Genomic DNA, 22,799 nt, shown 5'->3' with positions numbered 1-22,799 from the left:
TTTTAAATACCTTGCATTAAAAGCGTCCTTCTTTCATGATAACATTGGAATATATGTTTAAAACATTATTTGGACTATGTTTTAGAGACAGACTTTGAAGCCTGAGTTTTGTGTTTAAAAATACTGATTTTATAATCCGTTGTGGAAATAATTGCCATAGGCTAAAAATAAGGTTGTTGCTTACAAGCTGCTGTTTGACAAACAACTTACTTTTCTCCACTTTGTCACAAACACTAAGTCCGTTTGCCAATGTTTTTACTAGTGACTTTTCAATGAATTGCTTTATCTGTTACCTGGCTTAAAATGGTGTCTCAAATCCTATGATTAACATTAACAAATTCATCATTTAGTAGAATCAGTAGAATAAAGACCAGCTGTTATTTTTTACTGATCTTGGACATTGAATCTGGAATTCCAGTTCACAATGTACTTTTTTAGGAACTAGCAGATAAACATTCAAATCAAACACAGCACAATTGCTCTGTTCAGTAAATGTGACTTTAAGTACATTTTTTTAGGTATTTTGTTACGTGCTATTTTTCAGATAAAAAGCACAAAAAAAAATGCTATTTGTTTTTATCTGTGTCTTTATCTAAGTCGTATGCTAGATGTAAGAGAATCTTGCTTTTGGGGTCTGTTGTTACACTCAGTGAGCATCTGGTAGCAAAATTCACGGGCCATATCCCTGGTGAGTGTAAATTGTCGTAGGTCCATTGACTTCAACTGAGCTATGACTATTTATACAAATTCCCCTGCCTGTTAGTTTTTTACTTTTTAACACTAGACTCCCCTTCTTTTCAGATATATTTATTACATTCCTTTAGTGTATGGGAAAAGTTTTTATGTCCCTCTTGTATTTTAGTGAAGTATCTCTGAGGTGTTAACTACTTCGACAGGTATTTTCTGATATCCCAGGAGTGCTGATATTTAGACATGGGTGAAGATGTGCAAACAAATGATTTATGTGCCAGAAAGGTGGGTTATTTGCAGATAAACCTTTGGTCAGACAATGAAACTGTTTGTTCAGAGCATGGAAACAGGTAGGGCAGGAAGCCTGCACCGTCCTCCCATGACGTGGGTGCAGGGTCCCTCCCTCCCTCCCAGCAGGGGCCTGATGCAGCAGTGACGTTGTCCCTGCCATCCTTTTGCTTCTTGGCTTCAGCAGGCAGGACGCAGGTGTGGGTTTTTTGGTGTTTTATGGTTTGTGGGCTGAGTTTTGGGTTTGGGTTTTTGGTTTTTTTTTTTTTTTTTTTTTTTTGAGGTTTTCCTCTACACCTGTGTTTTGGAAACTTCACTAAAACCTCCAACTCATTTGTGCGTGTTACTGAATTTCTGCCCTGTATGAGCAGAAGTTATGGGCGATGTCAGGAGCACCTGGCATTAGCCCAGCCCTTCTCAATGGATGAATAGTAATAGTTTAGGCAATACCGGTTTTGAAAAATCCCATTCTTTTCCTCTATCATATATTTATACCCCAGTCCTGTTGCCTTGAAGGTCTGTACGAAAACTTCCATTGACCTCCTGTGCACAACAGGAGGCCTATGAGAAGGAGCAATTTTATAAACTATTGTAACTATTACTTTAAAAGACAACACTCTTGGCAAATTTTAATTCATGGTGAAACAAGAAATTGAGTGTTTTATTTGATTTTTTCCCTGAAAGGTAGATATACAAACCTGATGGGAAAGTACCGAGTATTCTTCTGTAGTAACATTAATGTAAATTCACTATGTTTTTGACAAGAGGCAAATTTTATAGATGTGATACAGCATATGACAAGGGTAGTATGTTTCTCTTATTGCAGATCTTCTCTGTGACCTGTTTCAGTGGGAGGGAGTAAATATTTGGAGACGTGAACTCGTTTTAGACATCGAAAAGTGATCCCCTTGTGAGTTGAGTTCGCTCCCCAGCACTATGATACGATACATGTCAAGAGTAAGGGTAACAAATTACAAGGGCTGTAGTCCCAGATTATAAGAGGTCCTGATTTTGAGATACAGTATAAACAAATCATGAATACGTATGTATATTAAAAACAGCAATTCCTGATATAATGCCCTTCCCACAAGTCAGAGTGATTTGCCTCTCTTTGATTAAACATAAACCCTTTATTCCTTTAATTCTTCGTATTGCAGGTCATTGAACTTGTGTGCTTTATGTTTATGAAGTAGCTACACACCAGGCTAAGTAAACTCATAATCTGAAATATGATGCCTGTCCTGTTCCCTCTGATCTTACTGTCGATTATAATCGTCCTCTTTACACAGCTTCTACCCTCAGTTTTCAAGCTAGCAAAAACTCTGAGACTTTCCCACAAGATGAGTGACCGTATACCAAATGTTGTATTTCTCTACCCATAGCAAATAGATGACATAAATAATTTGCCCTTTCCTTCATCTGTCACTGTCTTAACTGTGGTTTTCTGTACGTTTTAACTTGCTTTGCCACTCCACTTGTAATGGAATATGAGGAGGAGTCCTAATATCCTCTCTTAGTTATTAAAAATTTTTAACTAAAAGCTGTTTAATCTCTGGACAATATGAAAGAGGGTCAAAACTTCAGGTTTGTTATTTGTTGTGGGAAAATTTATAAGAAATTTTAACTGCACTCAGTTTGCTTGTGGGAAACTGCTGTAACAAAGTTTCTACTATCTTTTTAAAAGCTAACCTCTGGAATATCCTGTTATATTCTATGAATTGGCTTATATTGCTTACGTTGGTAAAGTATAAGCTGAGGATGTGTCCCTCCAAATAACGTCTACATTTATTATTTGAATATATTAAAATAAATTGTTCTCAAATTATAATTTTAAATAACATTTTTGTTCATTTTATTACAAGGGTAGGTTGGTAGGGTATTATTAAATTAGTTGGGTTTTTTACTGTATTCAATCAAAACAGTTTTTCTTTCTGAGTTTTCTGGAGGATTTTGGAGTTACTTTTTCTGGCTGCTGCACAGTGTTGTGTCTTCTATTTTCAGGAAAATAGACTTAGCTTACAGGTTTCTGCTGTCTTTGTAAGTTAAGTTTGTGGGATGCAATCAGAAAAAAAGGTGTCTTACTAGCAAATAAATATCAAGTACATCTCAACTCTGCTTTCAGAATTCCCTTCATGAACCCTTGCTAAAGATTGCTGTGCCTTCATGTGTTTTCTCTGTTTTTCAGCAAAGCCACTAGGTCTGCACTCACTGTGTTTTCAGGGGCACCATATACACTCTGAAAGCTCTCACCAGACTTAGGTGCTTCACTAGGTGATTTTAGTATTGAACAGAGTTTCCACGGTTGCCTTTTATTTACTGGGACTTTTTTGTTTCATATGCCCTCTGGACTGTTCAGCTGTGACAGTTGCATACAATAGATTGTGTTACGTAGATAGCATACAGTGTGTTGTGCCCGTATGTATTCTTTCCGCATTTTGGATTTGCTGTTAAGAAAAGCCTCTTTGTTTCCTAGGTATTTTCTTTTATGGTCTTTTGTTCGGTGTTCTTTCTGTGTCATATGTGAAATTAAAGTAATGCTTAGTGTGAGGGTGGGGGTGGCGATGTGCAGTATGTTTTTGCAGCACATGCAGTATGCCTAGAAATCTCTCCATGTACTTCTAGAGGAGATATCTACCTTATGGAAGTCTTGCATGACCTCCATCTAGAGAGATTCTTATTCATGCATGCTGGGTTTTATCGCTATTCAGAGGCACCTGTTTCTTCCAGTGCTTCCTTTATAGACCCAGATGTGCCTGGAAGTTACAGTTTCTGTCAGTGGGAGGAGACTCAACTGGCGCCATACCACTGAACCTGCATCTTTCTCCTACATTGCTCGCTTGGTTAATTCTCCATTTCATACAGACTTCTTCTGCCCACAAACCTGAAGGCAGACTGTGTTTAATCAGGTGGTGCAGTGCATGTGTGATAAGGAACTTTTAAATGTCTTATCAGTGCTTGGTTCTTTAAGACATTTCCAGACCTGGTAAGCCTGGTCAATCTTAAAGACACCTCATGTTGTACATAAAAATAGTATCAGTGTTTTGGTTTTATTTTTGCGTGCCCGAAATAAAACATTCTCCTGCTTTAGCTTTATATTAGAAAGGCTAGTTCTTAACTTTATTGTTCTGGCAGAAGATCACCTTATGGGCCTGGAAAACGAATGCCATTCATCCTAAGAAATGGAAGTTGGGCTTTTATGAATAGATGGTCTGTTTAGTCAGATTCTTTACAATTTTATTTTAAAATCCAAACTCTGGTCAAATATCTGGCAAGTAGCTGGGAGGAGAGTTCTCTCAGTAGGAGACTATACCTTACCTCCACTCTAATTGAGTGCTCAGAAAATTCATGTTCCAGGTGTGCTGTCTTTGAGACTGCCCTGCAGCAAAGGTGAAAAAAAGAAGGTCAGAAGGATGTTCCTGACTCTGTTTTGTAATGAAAATAGTTATATAAAAATGGAAGAAAATCACTAGTGAGAAAAGGTATACCATCTTGAAACATTCAGAAATAAACGATAAAGAACAAAGGTAGAAAAGTACCTATGGTGGTTAGCTTGTAAGATTTCTGCAAGTGGAACAAATTTAACTCTTCTGGATTCATCTTGTGGAGTCAGATTTCTGCTTTTACCAGGGTTCTTGATCAGAGCAGACTTTACAGCTCAAGCAGCAGGAAATTGAAGAGTCAGTATTTCTGCCTATTTTCAGCAGCTTTTAACTCTTGCTCTGATCAGCAACTGAATTGCTGGCATATGGTTTGGAGCACGAATCAAAGCCACATGTGGTTCCAAAGACTCCTGTTTGAACTGAGCATGACGCCGCTCCTGCGCTGTTTTATCAGATTCCCCCCACCCCCAGCTTACTTTTTGCTGTGGATGTTTTGCCCTGCGCTGAGTGTACATGTAGCCAAGGGAAAGATTTATCTGTAAGGAGACTCTAAGTGCTGCCACTTCTGCAGCTTTGTTGAAATCAACTATTTTCCTAAGAAGACTAATGTAATTTTGTCCCCTCAATCACTAGTACTAGTCAAACTGTATTCACTGAGTTGCCTGACCTGACAAAGATGCATGTAGAATAACAGCCCAGCTTCTGTCAGAGGATCTGACATCAGGTTACTGTTTACTTTTGCTTGCATCCATGGTAATGGTCATATCCAGTTTAGTTTAATCAGCAGTTGACTATAACATGGGAGAGGGGAGCATATGTGTGTATATATAGTATCTAAGCTGTATTTAGAAGTTCTTGACAGAAATAAATAAACTGAGCTAAGTAAGAGATTACACTGCTTTTGTCAGCAAACCCATGCTGTTTGGAGTGCTATTTTTTATAGATTTTTTGTGTGTGTGTGTGCTGGCAAGAGAGCCCTGCACTGAGAGTTGAAGTGTGAGGTACAGTTTCAGTTAGATACATAGCAGACTTTGTTCTGCAGGATAGGGGTATGAATTTACTCTTGAGAAGGAGGTCAAACAGGGGTTTCATATTCATTCAGCTCCGTATGGGAATTGCTGACTTCCTACTGAGGTGGTCAAGGATCATAAAATAGGCACAGACAAAATGCTTTGATATTTTTGTCCCTTCAGGCATGATGCAATTGTTGCAAAATTAGAGGTTTTGTTATGAGAGTGAAAGAATTTCACTGCAGGAATTAATTGATCCTGAAAGACTCCTCCTTTACTTCATCCACCATAATCAAAAACTTAAATTTCTTTGTGGACGCAGAACTCGTTTCAGAGTTTGTAGAAAAAATGTTGCTTTATGAATATTTAACAGTCTTACTGTGATAGAAAATAAAGGCCAGTTCTGGACAACAACTGCATGAGACATTTCATATCACCATGGTTTATCTAGCAGCTGTGTGACGGATCAGGTCCTGTTAAGTCATTGCCTTTCTGGGAGGAAAGGGAGAGATGCTGCTCGAGCGGTGATCGATGGTTCCAGCTTTTGGCTACGCTGTATGGACAGTCCTGCCCAACCTTCCACTGCCAAAGAGTTTATACTTTAAGAAATAGTGGTAACATTTCCCTGAGGAGGTGAGCTTTATCAGGGAGACACAGCAGAGGGAAAATGAAAAGAGGTTCCTAAGACAGAATAAGATATTGGAAATAATGACCTGCACTCGTCACTGGGTAGGTGTTGGGTGATGTGCTCATCATGGCTAGCTGTTGTCAGGCAGCAGCTTTTCATGCTGATTTGGCCCAGCTGGAGTTAATGTGGTTTTACATGTATTCACTGACAGTTTTGTCCTGCTCATGCGGGATGCTAAGGAAGGGTGAAGGTATTTGTAAAAGTGGAAGCATGGGTGACCAAAACAGGTATTGATACCCAAAGATAATAAAGTACAAAGTGCAGATGAGTATTGAAATAATACTTCAAAAATAGCTGGTATGGGAGAGGTACCTCAGACTTTTGAGCTGACTGTTTAGTTACAAAAGCAGATTAAGCTTTTGGGTGTCCTAGGATTAGTCTTGAGTCATGGTTTTCTAGATTATGTTTTATGCCTTTTTTGGTCCATCATGCAGTGAATGACACGATGTGAATCCGTCAGGCTAGTGAATCCTAGCACAGAGGCTGTGCCCTGCCAGAGGAAACACACAGCGTACTGGATATTAACTCTGAGAGCGCTCTCACTCTGAAGCCCCTTTTCAGTGCTCAGTTATGATCTACAGATCAGCTCTGTATTATTTACTGGTGCTTTGGGGATGTTGTGTTGAACCACAGAGCCTTTCGACTAGTGCTTTTATGCCAAAACATTTATGTTGATGTAAGGGAGTAAAATTTGGCCCCAAACCTCATTGAATTGAAAAATGTATTAAAATACACGGTGGAAGAGGAATTTGGCATTGACTCTGACTAGAGAGAAGAGGAAAATAGGTTAAAACCTTGATTGCCTTTTATTCTGTTTACCTAATTCAGAGTTCAAAATTATTCCATGTTTTAATTAAAGCTTGGCAAGGTCTCTTCTGCTGCTCACTACAGAAAATGAAGAAAGGGAGAGAGAGGTGGGAGAAGAGAACCAACTGTTTGCCTAATTGTACGGGGTTTGCCAAAAATGCACGGGGACATGTAACAAGATCTATGTTGCTGTCTCAGTCTAACAACTTTTTAATAGATTCATCTGTCAAATCCCATTACTATTAGTGTATGATTTTTAAATTAATCTTGCATTTTGGTTTATTTCTTTCTCTAATGAGCTATTTACAGGGTGCCTCATTAATATTTCTAAGGTAGTGTAGAAAGAATTAGAGGAGAAAGCTGCACCTGGGGAATGGAAGAATTTCAGATTTACAGTCTTTTGGGGTTTTCTCCTTTTATAAGAACATGTTCTGTAAAAATTCACTGGGGACAGCTAGACCTCTGCTTATAAACTCCTAATCTGTCTTTTGCAGAGAAGATTACCATGAAGATGGGTTCTGTCAGCCATACAGGGGAATTGCATGTGCACGAATCATTGGAAACAGGACCATTTATGTGGACTCCCTCCAGATGCAAGGGGAAATTGAAAACCGAATTACTGGTAAGTTCATACATCTCCGTAGCAGGGCAAAAAACATTCGTGAAAGTATCCAGTTCAGGTATAAATAGTGCTATCATCCTTTTCAGTTTTATCGGTCAATGACTAAGACATCCTTATGTTAAGGTTTAGAGGAGGTGAGCCAGTTTCCCACTTGTGCAGTAAGCAAAATTTGGAACAAGGAAGATGAATATCTGCTGTCATGTGTAGAAGCTTTTTCCCTGTCCTTAAGTAAAATGCCAGAGTATTGACTTTTTAACAGCTTGTAGTTTATACTGGAGCTTTTTGCATGATGGATTCAAATAGAAGATTTTTTAAAAAATCAATTTGTGATGTAATAAAACATTACTGTTTTTTTATTTTCTTGAAAAATGTATGGTGGCTTTTCTCTTGGGTTTCCTCCCCTATTGCATAATCCCACAGAGTCTGCATTTCACATTGATTTATATAAAACAAGAGTCGACCTTCCTGTGCTCTGCCCCTGCTGATTCTTTCTCTGATCATCATTTTGGTACAGTTGCAAACATGCATCCAAAACCTTAATGACTTTCAATGGGCTGTACATCAACATGGGTTTTCTTCACTGGACCTCAGTTAGCTGAAATTAGCAGCTGTGACTTTGAGATACGCAAGTAGAACAAGCAAATGAATCCGTGGGATAGAGCAAACTGTTTATCATAATATACGGCAAACTAACTCAGTCCAGCAGGAGCTTATTTGCATCTGCCCAGATATGGCTAATTAATTGAATCTGCAATTTTAACATAACTAGTTGCCAAAAAGAGTTTGACTTCACCTGTCAGCTCTGTCTCCTTGAAGATATTACCTTAACAGCTCATTGTCAAGCCAGCAATCCAGGTCAGGCTTTTTTCTGTTCTTGAGATGGTGATTAGATTCTGGGACTGGCAAAATCCAGGTGCTGACCTTTCCTTGTGCTGTTATAACTCATTCCCCTCCCTCCTTTCTCCTGTACTCTGTTGTAATTCCAGCCTCTTTCACCATTAGGTCATTAATTAGTACATACTATTGTTACCATTTTTTTCTATGACATAATCTCTATCCTGTCTGGATGTTTTTCAGCAATATGGAAATGTTCAGCTATCTGAAATGGTTAAATTTGTAACTCTGTGAATTAGGTTCATAATGTCCTTTAAAAAAAACCCCAAACAAAAAACTGATATCGCCCAGAAAATGTTTATTGATCAGGTTATACTCGTTTCTGGAATATACAACATGGACGTACATGACCTGGCTGCTGGATCCCTACTACCACTGATTATCGGTTAGATTCTGGAGGCTGGGGGCTGGGACCGTCTGTCCTGGAGTTGAAGAGAAGTACTGATGGAACCATTCTTTTTTAGAAAAACTCTGTGAACTACCATGTAGAGCTGCCCGGTGCCTAGCTAGGTGGTAATGATAATCCATTATAAAATAGCATTTTCAAACTATATACATCTGAAGGACGTACCAAATGCCTTACGCAAAATAACCCTGAGGAATTCACAGCATACTTGGTTCTTAGAGTCTTCTTGTATGTAAAACAAGTATTGCAAGACTGGGTGTTCTCTGTCCAAATGACAGGGTATTTTTGAAATTGCGGTAACTCGTCAGATTAAAAAAAAAAAAATCTGCTGTATAACTGCTGCTGAGATTTGGCTTACACTTCTGTCCATACTTCCTAAGCACAGTTTTTGGTGGAAGGTCTTTGTGCGGAGAGCTGTAGGGCGTTCAGGGCCGGCTGTGCGTGGGAAACGGTGACACCTACCGCCCGACACCGAGAGCACTTAACAAGGTTACGGGCAGCGTCTATGGGGAATTTTCGTTCTGGATTTTCATTTCCCTGCTGTGCTGATGTGTGAAATACATTCCCTTTGTCTCTACGGCTCCTGGAGCTGTTCAGTGCTGGCCATGTGGTTAGGTGAGAATTGCAGCCTTCTGTTAAAAACAGGACGTTTCTGGCAAAAAAACTTGAGACATGACTTGAGAGATTGGAAGGCCACCAATAAAGAGTGCATGGGCCTGATCCCTGACCTGTGGATATGTGTGGCTAGCAATGGCTTTACTGTGCTGTTTAATATCTGTTTAATAAAAAAAAAAAATAAACCCCTTGATACCACCACACAGTCCTGCTGGCTTTTGCACCTCCTGTCAAAATAAGGACATGATTGCGAATTGTGCACTCTTCGCTCATGCCGATCTAAATTCTGTAATGCTTTCACAAAAATTAGCGTGGTGTTTCAAATAGCCAACAGTGACTGCTTCACTCCTCCAGGTTTATTTTTTCCCTGTCAGTCATTGGGACAAGCACATGTCACAGCTGTCATTTGAGGCCCGATATTGTGCTTGCATGCAGTGTTCCCTACGTGACTGATAAACGGTTATATTCCTGTATTAAAATAAGCAAAGTTGTAAACAGTACCAAAGGCTGGAGTGGGGACTGCTTGCTACATGTGTGGTGTTTAGGAAGAGACAGGAGACTGTGACAGCAGGTGGCAGCAGGAAGTAGATGGTTGAAACGAGAGAGCTGGACAAGAGGGAAAGAATTGATTTGTAGGTTGTAAATAGACTGCTGAATGACTGGAACTGCTCATTTCCTCTCTTTTTGCAGTGTGCGTTGGTGGAACATGCAGTCTAGCAAGTCTTACTCACAAATGATGCTTTCCAGTGTGGAAATGAAAGTTCCTACATTTAAGGCTTGATTTGTCCTCACATACATGATGCACATGGACGTTTGTCTTTTCTTTGCAATGTGCAAGAAAACTCTCAGATAAATGTTAGTGTGTAGCTCCTGAGAGCTGAAGGGGAGGATTAAGTTCCTAATTCATTATGACATTCATCTTAATGTGATCAGTATGCTAAGACTGATTACATTAATTTTCCTGCAACTGCTGCCTGTTAGGCTTCTCATATCTATTAATATCAATATCTCCCCAAATACCAATGGGAGACTTCCTTTTGCCTGTGCAGACTTGAAAAACACTTGTCTTGTTTATTGATCAAAATGTCTACAGGAGGAAGAAGCTAGGTGATCCTCATTCAGATTTTACCTAATCAGGAACTTTGGAAATCCATGTGTCAGCATCCGGGCAGGTGTATCTTGCCTTCTGTCTTTATCCTTTCAAGTTAAAATTAGTCAAGCACCATCAGTTTGCTCAATGCTAGTCACTTGGGTAACTTCCTAAGAACTGAGGTCCTACAAGCTCTGTGCAGATGTCAGAGGGACACTGGGATGCTGGGTTCACTTTCTGCATTTGTCAACTCTCCTTTACAGCAGAAATGACCTGATTTCCCCGCTGCTCAGTAGGCTTTCAGACCCTCAAGAAAAGATGAAAGTTGCAAAAGGCAAATGACATGCAATTTATATTGTTTCTTTTTTTAATTAATTATTACTTAAGCAGTATTTTTGTTCCTTTCCAGCTGCATTTACCATGATTGGCACTTCCACGCATTTGTCCGACCAGTGCTCACAGTTCGCTATACCATCCTTCTGCCACTTTGTGTTTCCCCTGTGTGACGAGCGCTCTCGGACCCCTAAGCCACGGGAGCTGTGCCGGGATGAATGTGAAGTTCTGGAGAATGATCTCTGTAGGCAGGAGTACAACATCGCTAGGTCAAACCCCCTCATCTTGATGCAGCTACAGTTGCCTAAGTGTGAGGATCTCCCACGACCTGACACCTTGGAAGCTGCCAACTGCATAAGGATTGGGATCCCTGTGGAGAGACTCAGCCGATGTAAGTCTGGGTGTTTCATCACTGGGAAAAAGTAGGGTTTGTTGCCTCTTCAGGTTGGGTCTGAGAGACAATATTTTATCAGTCATTTTTTTGTGAAGTACTCTTATACTGGACGCTAGTACGGTTTATCCTGTTAATACTCACCATAGTCTTGCACTGTTGTAAGGTATAGTTAGGATGGTGAGGAAGTTTAAAGGATGCTGAAAAGGGTTATATCAACCACCCTGGGCTATAAAACTCTGTGTTCACACAACCGATTTGACTCAGATTTGCGAGGGGCAGCAGTGCGTTGCAGGCTTCCCTTCCCACATGCCTGCCCCATCTCTGGCTCAGTCCTTGCCTTTCTGGATGAGTCCCCCCATATAGCCATTTGTGAGTTCTGTTTACCTATCAACAAACCTCAAATAGGTGGTGGAATCTTCACTGGAAAAATCTGTAAAAAAATTAAACATTTAATGTTCATTCTTCCTATATGGATATCCACAAGAATATTAATTCTGTAAATTGAGCATGGAGTGTAATTTTCTTTCTTCACCCACACAGGACGGGTGAAAACATTGATCTTGCTTCTGAGAATTTATATTTGCATCCAGGAGTAGAAGGGCTGTTCCGTTGTCAGTAATTATGTTCTGACAATTTTTCTGCCTACTCCATTTCCTAGCAGTTAATCACCACTCCCTACAATGTTCAACAAGGAAGCTCCAAGAGACTGAAGATGTTTAAAGTTCAAAGTGTGATAAGATTATTCTGAATATCCATTGTCTGAATGCACAGTTAGGAGCAGGGGTCATGACATAATGGTGGGCATGGAAGACTAGCTGTGTGCTAGTAAGGCAATAACGTAGCGTAGCTAAGCAGCAGAAATAACTGAGAAAATGATGACAGAGACAAATCAGCCAGGGAAGAGGTATCAGGCAAAAGGAATGAGAATAAAAACAACAAAAAGTCTGGCAAAAGTAATTGGTGATCCTCAGAGCCAGAGGTGCTCCTCCGGTGGAACAACTACAGTGTGAGTACCCTGGGGGTTTGGAAGAAGGGCTTTGAGAGAGCTGGATTCCTGAGGGCTGGGGAGGGGGTCTGGGAAAAATGGAGATGGTAATGTTGCAAACACACAGAAAAATGCATTATTCAGTTCAAGTGATACATATGGGAGACAAGCACTCAAAATGTATGAAGAGAGGATAGCAGCAAAACAGAGAGAGAATAAAGATAGGAATTCAGCAGATATGAAAGTGATGTATCTAAAGAGGAGAAAAGCCTGAATCCCTTCTTTCTAAAGAAGAAAAGAAGAAAAAATTGGCAAGAGGTGTTAGAAAATGCAGCACGAATTTCTCTAGGAAGTGAGCAGTGTGAGGAAGACAAGAAGATTATGAGAAATAAAAGTTGTGGGAAGTTTACACTGTTGGCATCTGAAGACCTTTCCTGAGGTGAAACTCGTATCTCTAATTTAGTTTAACTTACCTTGTCCTGTATCTAAATGTCCATACATGCTCCTTAGTATCAGCTTGCATTCACAGTTACCAAATAGTGCTGTGTATAGCCATAGGGCTGACACACTCCAGGGCAGAATCCAGAAATAGCTGGGTGTAAGAGTACAGATACTCGCAGAACTGAAATTTCAAAACCCACAGCTTTCATTTAAATGCTGAAGTACCTAAATTCAAGTACTTTTTGCATACATGGTCTATGCACCCTTTTGGTCTTGCTGGCCCTTGATTGTTTTGTTATTTGCAATGTTTTGTCAAACCCTGTGTTGCAGATCATCAGTGCTACAATGGTTCTGGAGCAGACTACAGAGGGACGGTCAGTGTTACCAAGTCTGGCCACACTTGCCAACTCTGGGACTCCCAGAGTCCCCACAGCCATGATCTGACAAGCACACAGTTTCCAGAGCTAGGTGGAGGACATGCATATTGCCGAAATCCTGGAGGTCAGATGGATGGGCCCTGGTGTTTTACAAAGAATAAAAACGTACGCATGGAACTGTGTGACATACCTTCTTGTAGTATGTATTCTCTTTCTTTTTTCCCCTACTACTGTCCTGAATCCTGTGTGATTTTGAATGTCCCCTATTTTTACAAGTACAGTTCACTTAAAGAGAGTTATGCTTTCAAATGTTTCACTTGCTGTAATGCGGCACCCTTGTTTTGTGTTGTAGGCATTTAGTATTTTCTGGAGATCAGAGCTTGTAACTGAGATATTGTGACACTTTTTTATTATGTGTTGGGTGCTTAAGCTGAAATAATAATTAATGATACTGCTGCAGTTTGTATTTTAACTTGTCAAATGCCAGACTCAACGTACTTATCACTTGTACGTGTTTTGTTTGCTCACACTACTCAATGGTATATTGCTTTCGCTCTGTATGGCATCTTGCAGGCAGCAAGGATTTTGAAATCCTGTAGAGGGAGATAGAGCACCATGCTTGGCTGGAAGGAAACCATGTGAAGTGCAGAAGCAGAGATGTCATAAAACAGATGATCTTATCAGAAAAGTCCTACACTATCTGGTAGTGGCTCTGTACTGCACAAGTGATAGCAAAAATAAAAAGCACAGGTCTCACAGCTTAATACTGTCACATCAGTTCCCTTCCCTGTATTGGTACAGCGTTCACTGTAGAGCTGTTACAGTGGTAAAAGTCTTCGGACATGACAAAGCAACTTAATATTGAGCTCCATTAGGAAGAAAAGCATGTTTCCTGCAGCAACAGATGTACCATGGAAGCCATAAAAGTGGTTTTGTTACAGATTGCATGGATATTTAAGAGCACTCAAAATTGATACGAAGTTTCTTAGTTATTTCACTTTTTTACAGTAATATGATTTGACATTTGTAATAAATTTCTACATTGCATGTAACATGGTATAAAGATAACACTGGGATGTGGTTGTGGTGAAAGCAGTAGCCATGAATAGCAAAACCACGGATTGCAGAAAACATCCCAGGCAGTTCCAATGAACATTTTGGACATCACTATGCTTTCCTAGAGTCTCTAAGTATCAAGAAAAAAGCGTTTTTAGGAAGGTTCCAGAACAGTCTTATTAAGCGTATTGATGGCTTTTTCATGTCTGTCTTGCTGTAATGTAGAAGCACTTTAATTCTATTAAGTACAGAACAAATAATATCTCTTCCAGTGAGAAGTGAGATTTATTTTATTCTGGGCAGAAGTAGTACCAGTGGAGGTAAAAAGTGGGCAAAGTGCTGATGAAATGGCTGAAGTTGGGTGAGAAGGCCAGACTGAAATGTTGTGCTGCGTTTTATCACATTAAGTTCACTGTTTTGTATACTGTGGTGAAGACTACTCACTTGGTTTTTATCCCCTGAGCAAGATAATGCAACGATACTCTGGTCTATGTTCTGTAGTTTCCACAACGAGAAGCCTCAAAAATAAAGTGAAATAAACCACATACTGTTACAATCAACACACTAAATGTGGGGCTCCTAGTTCATCTTCATACTGCTAATTGCTATGTCCATTCAAACTTCCTTGAAATATTTAATGGAAAATTATGGAGAAGGGGGAGAGGGTAATGTGACTTCTGTTTTCAAGCTGTAGGAGTTTACTTTTTGTTTAAAATACAGTATTAATAATCATACTGTAGGGGGTTTTTTGGTTTTTTTTGGAGGGAGGTGGGGTTTGGTTTTTTTTTTTTGCTTTACTATTGAATGCATTAAAAATATTTATTGTAAACAATGAACATTTTTGTGCCTGACAGGTCCACGTGACAACAGTAAAATGGGAATCCTCTACATCTTGGTTCCCAGCATAGCCATCCCTCTGGTTATCGCCTGCCTTTTCTTCCTGGTCTGTATGTGCAGAAACAAGCAGAAGGCATCTGCTGCTACACCACAGCGCCGCCAGCTGATGGCATCTCCTAGCCAGGACATGGAAATGCCACTCATTAATCAACACAAACAGGTATTTTTTTCAGAATTTGCTTAGGCCACATATTTCCAAAGTGGTGTGATTTTCAGTGTCTCAGGTTGTTGGTGTTCTAATTGAGCTGTGTTGTAAGGGTACCTAATTTTCATACTGTGCTGGCCGTCTACTTCAGTGAAAACCAGGTCTTGTACTCACTAGCTGTATCTGGAAATCCTGGCCTCGGGCAACTGCTTTCAGGACAAAGTATTTTATGACACTTGCCCTTACCTGTCAATCCCCATTCTGCCTGTTGTCTCAGTGACTGGAAATGTTGTTATTTCTCATCCAGTCTTCAGCCTGCAGCTCATTTTTGCTCCTGGTAAAGATACGGTCAGTTTGCTTGTGTGAAGTAGAATGCATGGTGGGGTTTCTTGTCTAATCCGTCAGCTCAGCCTACTGGTATTCTGAACCACCACTGAGCAGGGAGCTGAGCTGGGGTGCAACATGTTTCTAAGGCTGTGTATCACAAAGGACAGTGAAACAAAAATGGCTTTGAACTTCTCTCTACAGCTCTCAGCTCCTGCATACGATTTTCTGTGTCAACTAACTGATCTCTGTGCTAAAATCCTGTTCAGAGCTAATGTTGAATTTTTAATCACAGCATGTACAAGATGCAAGCTCTAAAAAACAATGCTCAATTTGGAACAATTGGCAGTATCTGTTCAGGAAACTAGAATATTTGTGGGATATTACCAATTGTAACAAATTGCATTGATTTTGTGTGATAAGGGGTAGGTCTAATGACTGAGTCTGGGCTGTGCTGGAAACTGTCTGGTTCAGTCCACATTCTGTTGGCCACTAAAATCAGAGCTTGTTCCCACATCACCTGTTAAAGCCTCTTTCCAGCCTGCCCTGGTCCCTCCTGCTGTGGTGCCCTGTGTGTGAAGCTGTGCCAGCTGCATCTGGCTTGGTTGGGGACTCCTCCAGCCCATGCTGGTCAAGATGGACCCATTAGATCACTGTCACAAACTGCCTTGCTTTCCCTGCCAGCTGCAGGAGGGAAGCTTTGGGAATTTCTGTCTTGGCTTTGCCACCTTCCTGTACCAGAGAGAAATTCCTTCTTCCTTCTGCTCCTCTTCCAGACCCCGCTTCATCAGAGCTAGCGCAAGCTTTCTCAGCGGGTCTACTGTGTACTGCTTCCCACAGGCAGGGGCAGATCCTGTAGTGCAATGGAGGAGAAAGGGCATATCTGCTACTGCAGAACCGAAAGAGAGATGTTTTGTTCCTCCTTCTGCTGGAACGAATGTTTCAGTTCACCCTGAGGTTGCGACCTCCTCAGCCAGTGCCCACAGGTTTTCTGACAGATCTCCAGTGGGTACCTCTGGGCAGATCTGTAGTGCAAGTGCAGCTGCAGTTAATAGACAGCATCGTTTGCCAGATATACTCTGAACCAGTTATTCATTTAGCTTGCAGGAAGTATGGTTGCTCCTTTGTAAAAATAATTATATTCATCATCTTGCAGCATAATTCAATTTACACTTCTGATAATAGTATAACTCATTTCAAGGTTAACTGTAAAATCAATATACTGTTGTGAATATACAAAAAGCTGAAAAGTCATTTTGGCCTAATTTGTCTTCCATTTGGAGCATCTAACCACTGGGAACTTTTCTTTAATAAGAGATTCTGTTGTTTAGAAAATATTGTGATTCTTTACTGACTTACTGTCTTTACTTTGTTTCAGGCTAAACTTAAAGAAATCAATCTGTCCACTGTGCGATTTATGGAGGAACTAGGAGAGGAAAGATTTGGAAAAGTCTACAAGGGGCATCTTTTTGGTACAGCACCAGGTGAACAGACACAAGCTGTTGCTATCAAGACACTTAAAGACAAAGCAGAACTGGCTCTTAGGGAAGAATTCAAACACGAGGCAATGATGAGATCACGATTACAGCACCCAAACATTGTTTGTTTGCTGGGAATAGTGACGAAGGAACAACCCATAAGCATGATTTTTAGTTATTGTTCCCACAGTGACCTCCATGAGTTCTTGGTGATGAGATCTCCCCATTCGGATGTTGGCAGCACTGACGATGACAAGACAGTAAAATCCACTCTGGAACCAGCAGACTTTTTCCACATTGTGACTCAGATAGCTGCAGGGATGGAGTATCTTTCAAGCCACCATGTTGTCCACAAGGACTTGGCCACTAGAAATATACTGGTGTTTGATAAACTGAATGTGAAAATATCTGATTTAGGCCTTTTCAGGGAAGTTTACGCTGCTGATTACTACAAACTGATGGGAAACTCCCTTCTTCCTATCCGGTGGATGTCCCCTGAGGCTATTATGTATGGCAAGTTTTCTATTGATTCGGATATATGGTCATACGGAGTTGTGTTGTGGGAAGTTTTCAGCTATGGCTTGCAGCCTTACTGTGGTTATTCTAACCAGGATGTCATCGAGATGATCAGGAACCGACAGGTTTTGCCATGTCCTGACGACTGCCCCACATGGATATACACTTTGATGTTGGAGTGTTGGAATGAATTTCCCAACAGAAGACCAAGATTTAAAGATATACACAACAGACTAAGAACATGGGGAAACCTTTCTAATTACAACAGCTCAGCGCAAACCTCTGGGGCAAGCAACACCACGCAAACAAGTTCTCTCAGCACAAGCCCTGTTAGCAACGTCAGCAATGCTAGGTACATTGGACCAAAGCAGAAAACTCCAGCTTTCCCTCAACCACAGTTCATACAAATGAAAGGGCAGATGAGACCGATGGTCCCACCTCCTCAGCTCTACATTCCAGTCAACGGTTACCAGCCAATGCCTGCCTATGGCGCTTACTTGCCAAATTTTTACCCCGTCCAAATTCCAATGCAAATGGCTCCTCAGCAAATGCCTCCCCAGATCATTCCCAAACCAGGCTCCCACCACAGTGGGAGTGGATCCACCAGCACAGGCTACGTAACAACGGCACCTTCCAATGCGTCGGTGGCCGACAGGGCTGCTCTGCTCTCAGAGGGCACGGATGACACGCACAATGGAACGGAAGACATCGCCCAGAATCCTGTCCAGGAGGAGGAGGAAGAGGAGGGCTCTGTGCCTGAAACAGAATTGCTGGGCGATAATGACACACTTCAGATGGACGAAACAGAAATTCAATCAGAAGCCTAAGGAATTTGGCCTCATTACTAAGAAGTTCACATCACTTCCACACATGGAGGCTGTAGATCCTTAGGCTTAATAGCAGTGATTTTGATCTGGCTAAAAGAAACAAAACTAAAAAACCTACACCCATGTAAAGTGCAGCAGTAATGATATACCAGGTTTACTGACCGTTGCCATCACCAGATTTTGCAACTATGATGGTATAGAATTGCTGGGTTTAATCTTTTTTACTGTCCTACAGTTCTTGAGGGAAGCTGCTTTTCAGTTATGTACTGTTGCTGTGCAACATATTGCGGAGTAGCATTACACATCATGTATATCGTGATATGTGAGTGTAATGTTAGTGAATTATGCTTAAACCAATAACACAAAAAGGAATCCAACTATGGTTGCAGAATTGCTCTGAGCATAAAGAAGTGCCCTGGATGTGACGGACAGCTTAGTTTATAGTATTTATCTCTTTGATATAATGGACATGAGATTGTTGTTTGCTTTTTGAGTCTGAAAAAATAACAAGTTGAGAATACTGATCCGTGTTTGTACTACGACAACCAGAAAAGTAGGGAAACTGAACATAAGGTTGGCTGTGCTGAGTCAGACCGTGCGTCTGTCCAGCCCAGTAGCATGTCTCGAAAGGCCATCGATAATGTCTGCCCAGGGAAACTGCAAGGGCAATTTCCCTTGTAGAATTTCCCCAGGGTATTTCCCCAGGCTCCAGCAATTTGTGGCTTAGGGACTTCCCAAGCCAGAAGTGGATTTTTTTTCTGTTTAATAGTCCTCGATGGAATTTTCTACTTTGAATTTATCCAAATGATTTTGAACCCACATAAACTTATAGCATCCACAACATCCTGTGGAATAACATGAGAGGAGAGAGGATGGCTTTCTTTCATCATTCCCAATGAATGACTGTGACAGAAGCTTCCCAATGAGATCGTCTGACTGCATTTGTGGATGAAAGTATTCCTTCTCTGCTGTGTATTTTCAGCAGCAAGCAGCCTTAATACACTGTTAACCAAAAATGGGGATATTGTAGGGGATATTGTAGGTGTGCACTAACTTAACAATCCAACTTTAATTGCATATTGGTTATCAAGTATAGAAAAGGGCTCCACATGTATGTTCCTGCATTGTAAAAGTGTTGGGTTTTGTGCGGGGTTATAGATTTACTTGATTTACCACAATTACTGCTGGATTGCATGTGAAACCATGTTTTTTCCTGCCTCTTTAATGAAAATGAATCTTTGAACTTTAGAAGACCAAAATAAGCAATACTGTACAAAGTGCTGGTTTTGTGCTTCTATTTGCAGGATGAATCATGTACAGACCTTTAAATGTAATTTATGTTTTACTACATTTTATATACTTTTTTTCATTGAAATATTTGGATTTTTTGAATGAATGACTTTGTAACTTAACCATTTACAATATTCACATGTGGTGCAGTTTTATTGTATTGCTGTTTCATTTTGTTAAACATGCAGACAGGTCCATACATTTCATGACCCTTTCTGTAATACAAGCAATACACATTCTCATTGTAGCATTGTAGGCAACACACACTATCGCTATAAGTTGTACATCCAACATGGAGTATTCAATAAAGTGATGCAAAAAGTATGATTAAGTATGTTATCTTTATAGTTCCTACAGCCGCTGTTTTGTTATGGTACTTTGTGGAAATAGAAATGGCCACAGTTCCTTAGATTACAGGTTTCATACCTAAACTACAACTTTTTATTTTATTACAGTGGGATTCACTTATAAGTCATGTATCATTGTGATCTACACCCTGTGTTCATGGTATGGCAGCATTACTTATTTCCAGCATTTCACCTGGATTTGGAAATGCACTGGTAGGAATAAAATACGAAAGCTTTATTACTTGTGTTAATATAATGCAGCTTTGGGTGCTATTACTAAATAAAGGATAAATAAATAAAAAAATGTGAAGTTTATTTACTTTAAGTTCTTTGTTTCTTCTAGGTTTCATGTTCTCATATTAATGAACTTCATTAATCAACTACATTGGCTTCCTTTGCTAACTTACTGCCTGAAAAATGAAGAGTAAGTGTTCCAGTTACACCACAGATCTGTCAGTGAGCGAATGAATGAGTGGCAGTCAATGGAAGCTTCTGTACAGCACTGTCTGAAGTTCAGCCCATTTCTGACAAAGAGCATTACAGCTTTGGGTGCTTTGGGTGCAGTTTGGGAAACACTTAATTCCCTTCTTGAAGCCTCATAAGTTCAAGCATAGAAATCACTATAGTCAGAAAAAAATCACTATAGTCAGGACAGACTCCTATGCTGACTTTCCCATGCCCACTAAGATGTGGATGTGCTCTCAAAGTGACAGTAGAGGAGCGGTATACAATTGTCTAGGCCAGCCTTGGTGATACACACAGTATGGCAGAGGGGTTTTCTCCCCTCTGTTGATGTGGACGCACTTCCCTGAGCTGCCACGGTCGGAGCCATGATGGCATGCAAACACCTTGTCTGTGGCTCAGGTGAGCACCTCTGCACAAGTGGTTACCACTACCAGCACGTTACTGGCTACTCTAAGTCATATGGATTGGCAGTAACTTGTTGCTCTGCAACTCCCCAGGCTACTCCCCCCGTGACGTCTGCTGCAAAGACCCAGCCAGAGTCAGGATCTGCCTTTCCTCCTCAAGATTTGGAAGCAAGGCCAAGGAAGAGCAGGGAAGGGATGTGGTGGTAAGTGGATGGGACAAGGTGGTGAGGTGGGAATAGGGGAGGGAAGGGTTGGGACTGGGGCCCAGCAAAGCCAGCACAATGCTGCTCACTAGGGCATGCAAAGTTAGTTCTTCCTGCTAGGGATAGCAAAGCTGGAGTTTGTCCTGGTGGCAGAACAACTTTTCTGGGCAACAAATATATGTCTGGATGGCCAGGTGAGGGCAAGGTGTTTTTGAGAAGACTGTGGGATGTTTCAAAAGTTTTCTCTTGCCTCTTGCTAGTTCCCTACTCTGCTTCAGCCAGTATGATCTTCCTAAGAAGACAGGGACTGCCCTTGGGAAAAGTGGATAGAGCATTGGTAGTGTCCACAGCAGCTCACTGATGAGGCAGGAGGCTGTGGCTGACAGAGACAGCCTCTTCCCCATCTCCAGTGGTATATGACACTGGACCTGGTGCATGCCCTCTCCTCACCCATCCCAACTGGTTTAGCTGTCCTCACTCAAGCTCAGCTCTCTGATATGGTGCAGGTGTCTGTTCTTGGCTCAGACTGTTGTGAAGAAGGGGCAGCTGGAGAAAGAGGTGGAAGGAACCCTGGTGGCAACAGCCCCTTCGTTTTTGTGTAGCCTATGCCTGCAGGGCACGAAAGTGCTCCTGAAATTCACCTCAGGGCAGGGCAAAGCACCCCTGTGCTTAGCAGGTCCCTGGCAGGGAGGCAGATCAGCCCAGACTCGGCAAGCCTGAAGGTCTGCACTGCCCGTATTCATGAGTCCTGGTGAGGAAGAGGCAAGGAGGGAGAAGCTGAAACATGAGGCAGGAGGGCTTTGGGTGTAGCAGAGTCACAAGTGCCATGGCAAAGTCTTGACTGATGACAGGACTTTCTTAGTGTTCATGTGTCCCAGAGCATAAAGAACCAAGGGTCTTATAGAATCCAGCAATGCCTTGGTCAATCGGGCATCTGCCTGTGCCTGAAAACAAGTGTTTGCAAAAGAATATGGGGTAGATGGGGAATGAACTTGCAATCATGGGGCAGGGAAGATCGGGGATGGTTTGTAGTCTGAGCGGGGAAACTAAGTGACTGTAGATGTGCACACCTCCTCCACCATGCTAGTGCAGCCTGGCAAGATCACCAGTCTGAATCCTGTTCTGAGATTGTCCAAGATCTGGGTTATTGCAGGTTGTTTTCATCTGTTTTACCCATTGGGACTTTAGGGAAGACAAAACTCTATAAACAGTGCAATACAAACAACCGTGTAAGAACAGAGGATTCACCCACAGTGCGAACTGTACAAATAGACTTTATTATTACAAGCTTTGACAGGCAGCTTCATTCTTTCACCTTCATCTAAATGTCACTACTCTCAGTTTCGTCTAATGATTTCCCTGAAGGCTGATCCAGAAGGACATGCTCCCTGTGGAGATACGAATCCTTTGTTTTCTGTATCTGCCACGGCTACGGACAGCGTAGTAAGTCAAAGGGAAATTACTTCACAGTAACAGTACCTCAAACTTTTATTAGAGATATGAATTTGAATTTGTTTCTCACTCACTCATCTTGGAACTCATCTAAGGAGTTCATTAGATGTCACTTGCTTCTGTGTTCAGAGAAATCATCTGACTTCGGTTGAGTGGGCATGAAGGGAAGAGTTCTGATGCTTTTGGGGAGAGAGCTCAGGGACACTTGTTGAGTTGGAGCACTCTCAAAAGATGTCAGACCTCGAGGTGTTTGCCAAAACAAATGTAAGGATGAAACACACAGCTACAAGCACAGTTGTATCTTCAAATAAAGCCATGCTTTACTGTTTTTAAGTCATAGTTTGACCCTGCGTAGACAGTAACTCTCTGTTTCTA

General features: G+C 41.1%; 1 protein-coding gene across 1 annotated transcript in view; it reads left to right on the top strand.

Annotated features, from left to right (window-relative positions):
• The window catches only part of ROR2 (receptor tyrosine kinase like orphan receptor 2), a 158,757-nt gene extending 138,880 nt beyond the window's left edge, over window positions 1-19,877 (top strand). Inside the window, exons 5-9 of the mRNA XM_075526653.1 lie at window positions 7,358-7,485; window positions 10,900-11,214; window positions 12,974-13,219; window positions 14,931-15,133; window positions 16,821-19,877. Coding sequence (XP_075382768.1) covers window positions 7,358-7,485; window positions 10,900-11,214; window positions 12,974-13,219; window positions 14,931-15,133; window positions 16,821-18,263 — 2,335 coding nt within the window. The 3' untranslated portion in view covers window positions 18,264-19,877. The remainder of the gene's footprint in view (window positions 1-7,357; window positions 7,486-10,899; window positions 11,215-12,973; window positions 13,220-14,930; window positions 15,134-16,820) is intronic.
• The last annotated feature ends 2,922 nt before the right edge of the window (window positions 19,878-22,799 follow it).

This window comes from Mycteria americana, chromosome Z, assembly GCF_035582795.1.
Source record: "Mycteria americana isolate JAX WOST 10 ecotype Jacksonville Zoo and Gardens chromosome Z, USCA_MyAme_1.0, whole genome shotgun sequence".
NCBI lineage: Eukaryota > Metazoa > Chordata > Aves > Ciconiiformes > Ciconiidae > Mycteria > Mycteria americana.
Note: the sequence above shows the minus strand (reverse complement) of the source record. Positions and strands in the feature narration are given on the sequence as shown.